This window comes from Vombatus ursinus, unplaced genomic scaffold, assembly GCF_900497805.2.
Source record: "Vombatus ursinus unplaced genomic scaffold, bare-nosed wombat genome assembly UNPS02014804.1, whole genome shotgun sequence".
Taxonomy (NCBI): Eukaryota; Metazoa; Chordata; class Mammalia; order Diprotodontia; family Vombatidae; genus Vombatus; species Vombatus ursinus.
Window position 1 is genome coordinate 10,551,151 of NW_020954582.1, and position 5,864 is coordinate 10,557,014.

At 50.3% G+C, this 5,864-nt stretch overlaps 1 protein-coding gene across 1 annotated transcript; it reads left to right on the top strand.

Moving 5' to 3' along the window:
• Positions 1 to 4,552: 4,552 nt before the first annotated feature.
• DIRAS3 (DIRAS family GTPase 3) lies at positions 4,553 to 5,149 on the top strand. The gene has a single exon (XM_027874002.1). The coding sequence runs from the start codon at positions 4,553 to 4,555 to the stop codon at positions 5,147 to 5,149; it is 597 nt and encodes a 198-aa protein (XP_027729803.1).
• Positions 5,150 to 5,864: the final 715 nt, after the last annotated feature.

Consider the following 5,864-nt stretch of genomic DNA (forward strand, 5'->3'; position numbering starts at 1 on the left):
GGGAGGGTCTCCTATTCTTGCCTCTGATAACCTTAGAGAGAGTGGGCGGAAGGGGGGGGGGAACCTCTCTTGCTCCTCCCCAGGACTAAAGCGCCTGCTAAGGGCTCAGGCGCATGTGCAAGCTTGCTACCCAGCTAGGCATGACACGCATGCGCCATTCCAGTTTAAACCAGTATAAACCTTCCACTGCAAACATTCCTACTAACTACGGCGTATAATTTATCTTGGAGAGCCTGCGGTAATCTCGCGATATTGAACGTGAAAGGCCCTGTTGCCAAGCTCGCTGCCCCACTCCCCAAAGAATTATATAATTGTATACCGCCAACGTGGGGGGGGCCCGTCGGTAGCGCCGCCCCCCCCCCCCCCCGGCTCAACAGAAGCACAGAGCCTTCCTATAGGCTGGATTCAGGCGGCCCTAGCAACGGGGAGAGGGGGTGGGCGGAACTTGGTTACCTCCTTGTGGGGATTGGACAAGAAGCCAGCCCCAAAAAAGCGGAATGGGCCGAGATTGGCCAGACGGTGCGAGGCTCTGTCGGACCGCGTCGTGATTGGCCAGAGCCAGGCAGGGCGTTTAGCCGGGGAGCTGTGTCTGCAAGGCTCGGCTATGGCTCGCTCCCCATCCCTGGGCCCCTCCACGCGTGCTGCCGAGCGAGGAGGAGAAAATGCTGCTGCTGCTGCTCAGCCCGGCCTGCCCCTTCCAGATGCACGTTACACAACCTCACCTGGACCCTCCGAGCGGGCGGCCGGGAGTCTGCTGCACCTCCCGCATCCCTCTCCAGGCATCTTCTCCAAACCTTTCCTCCCCCCATCCTTCCATCCCTCCATCCATCCCTCTATCCATCCTTCCATCCCTCCATACCTCCATTCCTCCATTCCTCCCTTCCTCCCTCTCTCCATCTCTCCTTTCCTCCCTCCCTCCATCCATCCATCCCTCCATCCCTCTATTCATACCTCCCTCCATCCCTCCATCCCTCCCTCCATTCCTCCATTCCTCCTTTCCTCCCTCCCTCCCTCCATCCCTCCATTCCTCCATCCCTCTATCCACCCCTCCCTCCATTCTTCCATCCCTCCATTCCTCCTTTCCTCCCTCCCTCCATCCTTCTTTTCTTCCCTCCCTTCCTCCATCCATCCCTCTTTTCCTCATTTCCTTCTTCCCTCCCTCCATCCCTCTTTTCCTCCTTTCCTCTCTCCATCCCTCTTCTTCTCCTTTCCTTCCTCCCTCCCTCCATCCCTCCATTCCTCTTTTCCCCCCTCCCATGCCCACTAACCCTGAGCCCTCCTCTTTCCTCCCTCTATACTGCTTCACTTGGTGATCTCATCAGCTCGAATGGATTTAATTATCATCTCTATGCTGATGGTTCTCAAATCTATTTATCCAACCTTAACCTCTCTCCAGACTTGCATCTCCAACTGCAGTTCAGACATCTTGGAATGGATGTCCCTCAGGCATCTTAAAACAGCATGTCCACAGTTGGATTGGTGATCTTTTCCCCAAAATGCTCCCCTGTTCTTGCTGGGGGTACCACCCTCCTCCAATCCCCTAGGCTCACCAGCCAGGCATTACCCCCTCATTACGTCTCACTCTCCCTATGCAATCTGTCACCTTTACAACATTTTTCAGACGTGCTCCCTTCTCTCCTCTGGTGCTGCCACACCCTGGTGCAAACCTCCACCACTGCTGTCTGGACCACTGCAACGCCCTCCTGGTGGGTCTCTCTGCCCCAAGCCTGTCCTCACTCCAGTCTGTCACTCTCCCCTTCAGGAGCAAATGTAATCCTCTCTCAGACCTTCAAAACCCTTCTTAACCTAGCTCCACCCTAACTTTCCAGCCTCCCCTCCATGCACTCTTCCAATTCAGTGACCTGGCCTCCTGACTGTTCCTCCACCCCTTGTGTCCAGGTATTTTCACTGGCCCGGCCCCACGCCTGGAATGTTCTCCCTTCTCATCTCTGCTCCCTGTCTTTGCTGGCTTCCTTCAAGTCCCAGCTAAAATTCTCCTTCCTACAGGGTGCCTTTCTCAATCCCTCTTCCTCGTGGAGCCTTTGCTCTGATAACTATCTACTGTTTATCCTTTCTAGAGCTTGTCTGAACATAGCTGTTTGTATGTTCTCTCCCCCATTAGAGTGTGAACTCCTTAGGAGCAAGGACAGCACACAGTAGGCACTTAATAAATGTTATTGACTGACTTTTCACCCTGGAAATTCATTCTACCCCTGTGACTTCTTCCTCTAGTTGGTTCTTTCCAGAAAGTTCATTTTAAGACAAGTATTCAGGCGAGGTATATCTTCATTGCTTCCCAGCTTTACTCCTGACTCACCAGACTTTTCCCACCATGCCCACCAGTGGAAACCTTCTTATTCTTCCCCTCCCCTTTTAGCCTTCCTGTTATGTGTTATCTTCCCCCACTAGAATGTAAGCTCTTTGAGGGCAGGACCTGCCTTTCTTTTTGTTTATATTTACATTCTTGGCACTTAGTACAGTGCTTGGTACACAGTAAGTGCTTAATAAATGCTTGTTGGCTTGACTATGTACCAGGCACTCTGCTAAGTGCTGGAATTACATATTCAAGCAAATGCCCTTTAATTTTTACAAAGCACTTTTTGTATATTCTCCTATTTGATCCTCAAAACAACCCTGGGATCTAGGTGTTGCTTTTTACCTCCTATTGCTGACAAGGAAACTGAGGTTGAGAAGTTAAGTGACTTGCCTAGGGTCACATAGCCAGTCTGTGACAGTGGCATAACTTGAATCCAGGTCTTTTTGGGCTCCAAGTCCTGAATTTAGTTGTGTCTTTTCTAGGGTCACCATCCCCAAGTCCCCCACCTCTTGGCTTCCTTCAAGATTCAGCCTGAAGCTCATCTGCTCTAAGAAGGTTTCCATTTCCCTGCCCTCATGCCTTCCCTTTTCAGATTTCCTTCCATCTACTCTGAAAATGGCCCCCAGGTACTTTGTGATTGACCTCAGTGGTGTCCAACTCAAACAGCAATCAGGACCACTCATCTTTATATAAAGATTGGCTCAAAATTGTAATGTTATCTATGTTGCACTGCATTTTTATTTATTTTGTTAAATATTTCCCAATTACATTTTAATCTGGTGCTGTCTATACTCTGTAGTGCTGTGAGCCTGGTGTGGCCTGCAGGCTACGTGTTTGATGCCTCTGGTCTGTGTGTTTATCTTCTCCAGTGGAATAGAAGCTTCCTGAGGGCAGTGACCATGTACTTGTCTCTCTGCATCACCAGCCTGACATAAAGTGCTGAATAAATTAGTGCTTGTTGACTGTCTTCCGCTGTTTGACTAGCTCGTACAGTATGGCACAGGAACCGAACGGACCAGTCTTCTTGCTGCGTCTGGGAATCTTAATGCTGTAGAAGGTCCCATTTCTGAAGTCTCAGATTCAGGATTTGAGGGATCTGGAATTATCCAAGTTGAGAGAGGCAGAGGTGTTGATTAATCTCACCGCCCTCCCTCCTGAATAGAGTGTACACTTCTTGAGGGCAGGAACTTTAAATTTTATATTTATGTTCCCAGTGCTTAGTACAACGTCTGAACCAGAGAAGACGCCTAATAAATGCTTGTTGATTGTCTGGGGTTGCCGTCCAGGGCCTGCGCCTTAGAAATGCAGAGCCGATTTGTAGAGGCTTGGGGGAAGTGGGATTTGGAAGAGAAAGGGTGGGAGCTTTGTCTGGCCAGGAGTTTAGTAGAGAGGGAAAAGGAAAGGGGAAAGGGAATTTCTCCTTGTAAATCTGCCATGCTGACCCTCAGCTGAGTGTGTAGCTGCAGGGATGGAGGGAGGGGATGGTGACTGTTCAGACTGTCTTGAGATCTGTCCTGGGATAAAGCTAAGCTGTCTATAGGAAATTGCTATTAGGATCAATGTAGGAACTCCTAAGCCATTCAGTGGCAACCCCCCCCCCCCATGTTGTGATGAGGAAACTGAGGCTCAGAGAGGGTGAACAATTTGCCCAAGGTCACACAGCTGATGGAAGAGCTGAGGTCTGAATCCAGGTCCTCTGAGTCCAAATCTAGCATTCTTTCCCCCAATAGTCTAGGCTCCCTACCCCCACTGTGATGTCCTCCCTTCCCCATACCCCAGGGACCAGAGCCAGACCAAGTCTTAGGCATGTGAGATTTGCAAAGCTGGGGAAGGGGGAGGGGGCAAGTCCCATAAATAATATTTATAAACTATTCCCCCGCTATCCCAAGGCTCCTGTGCCATAAAGATGTGCTCATATGCCGTTTTACGGTTTTTTTCTGGGGGGAGGGGGCTCTGCAAGGGACAGACGAAAGGACAAGTTTGAGTGAGAAATTGCCTGTCTCTGTTTCTCTCCTCCTCCCTTCCCGTCTCCCAGATTCCCCCAATGGCCAGGTAAACACAGAAGCTGAGTGGGCAAAGCTGCCCCCCTCCCAGTCGTGCCCCACCCCCGAGTTGAGCTTGCAGCCAGCATCCTCTCACTCCCGGGCTTGCCTGCTCAGATCACGGGTAGCAGCAGGGGTAGCGGCAGCGGCGGCAGCTGTTCTCACTCACTCCAGCTCGAATCCAGCTTCCGAGATGCCTGAGCAGAGCAACGACTACCGTGTGGTGGTGTTTGGGGCAGCCGGAGTCGGAAAGAGTTCCCTGGTCCTCAGATTTGTCCGGGGCACTTTCCGGGAAACCTACGTGCCCACCATCGAAGACACCTACCGCCAAGTCATCTGCTGCGAAAAGAGCGTCTGCACCCTCCAGATTACCGATACAACAGGTAGTCACCAATTCCCAGCCATGCAAAGGCTGTCCATTTCCAAGGGTCACGCCTTCATCCTGGTGTACTCCGTCACCAGCAAGCAGTCCCTGGATGACCTGGTCCCCATCTACGAGCAGATCCGCCAGATCAAAGGCGATGTGCAGAAGGTCCCCATCATGCTGGTGGGCAACAAGACCGACGAGGACCACAGGGAGCTGCAGGCCAGCGAGGGCGAGGCGCTGGCCAGCAAGTGGAATTGCTCCTTCATGGAGACCTCGGCCAAGAACAACTCCAACGTGCAGGAGCTTTTCGAGGAGCTGCTGAACCTGGAGAAGAGGAGACCTGTGTGCCTACAGGTGGACGGCAAGAAAGCCAAGCCGCCCACCCGAACCGCCCGGCTGAGAGGCAAGTGCTGTCTTATGTAAGCCCCGAGGGTCGCCCATCAAGACCCTGGCTTTCTTTGCATGGTGTCTGTCTTAGGGGCTTGGACGACTCCTCCCTGTTGGAAAGTGTCACCCACAGCATTATTGATTTTTTTAATGAGGAATCTCAGCTCGTGGTTCATGCTATAAAAAATTGGATACGAACAAATGTCCTTTGGGGGGGAGAGAAAAACCAAAATGTGACCAAGAAATTCAACATTTACTCGAGGGGGAGGGATTGATAACTCTGTTGACTAAAAAGAAAAAAAAAAAAGAAAAAAGAAAAACACCAGGACATCCAGCATTAACTGTCTCGAAGTATTCTGAACTTTGAAGAAAATCTTTGCAACAACAAAAAAAAAAAAAAAAACCCAAACACAAATTTGAATCCGAAGGCCAGGATGTATTTTGAATAATGTCATAATGCCCCTTTTTATAATGCCACGAGTAATATTGTTTTTAAGCATTTTTGATTGTTTGATCAAAAAACCATAACTTGCCTATGCTCTATGTACTCTCTCCGAACACCATCTTCAGAATTCACCTTGAATAAATTTGCTGTTGAGTCTGGAAGACCCAAAACAGAAAACCAAGAAGCTGTGCTCTCTGGACTGGTAGATACAGGGGTGGAGAGGATGACATTCGCTTACCAAAGATGTGCTAGGTGTTTCAGAAATAAAGTTCCAACTGTTTGTGTGCTTGTTTGTGTGTGTGTGTT

What these genes read in the sequence shown, in the direction of transcription:
- DIRAS3 (XM_027874002.1), top strand. Translation starts at nt 4,553, where the DNA reads ATGCCTGAGCAGAGCAACGACTACCGTGTGGTGGTGTTTGGGGCAGCC.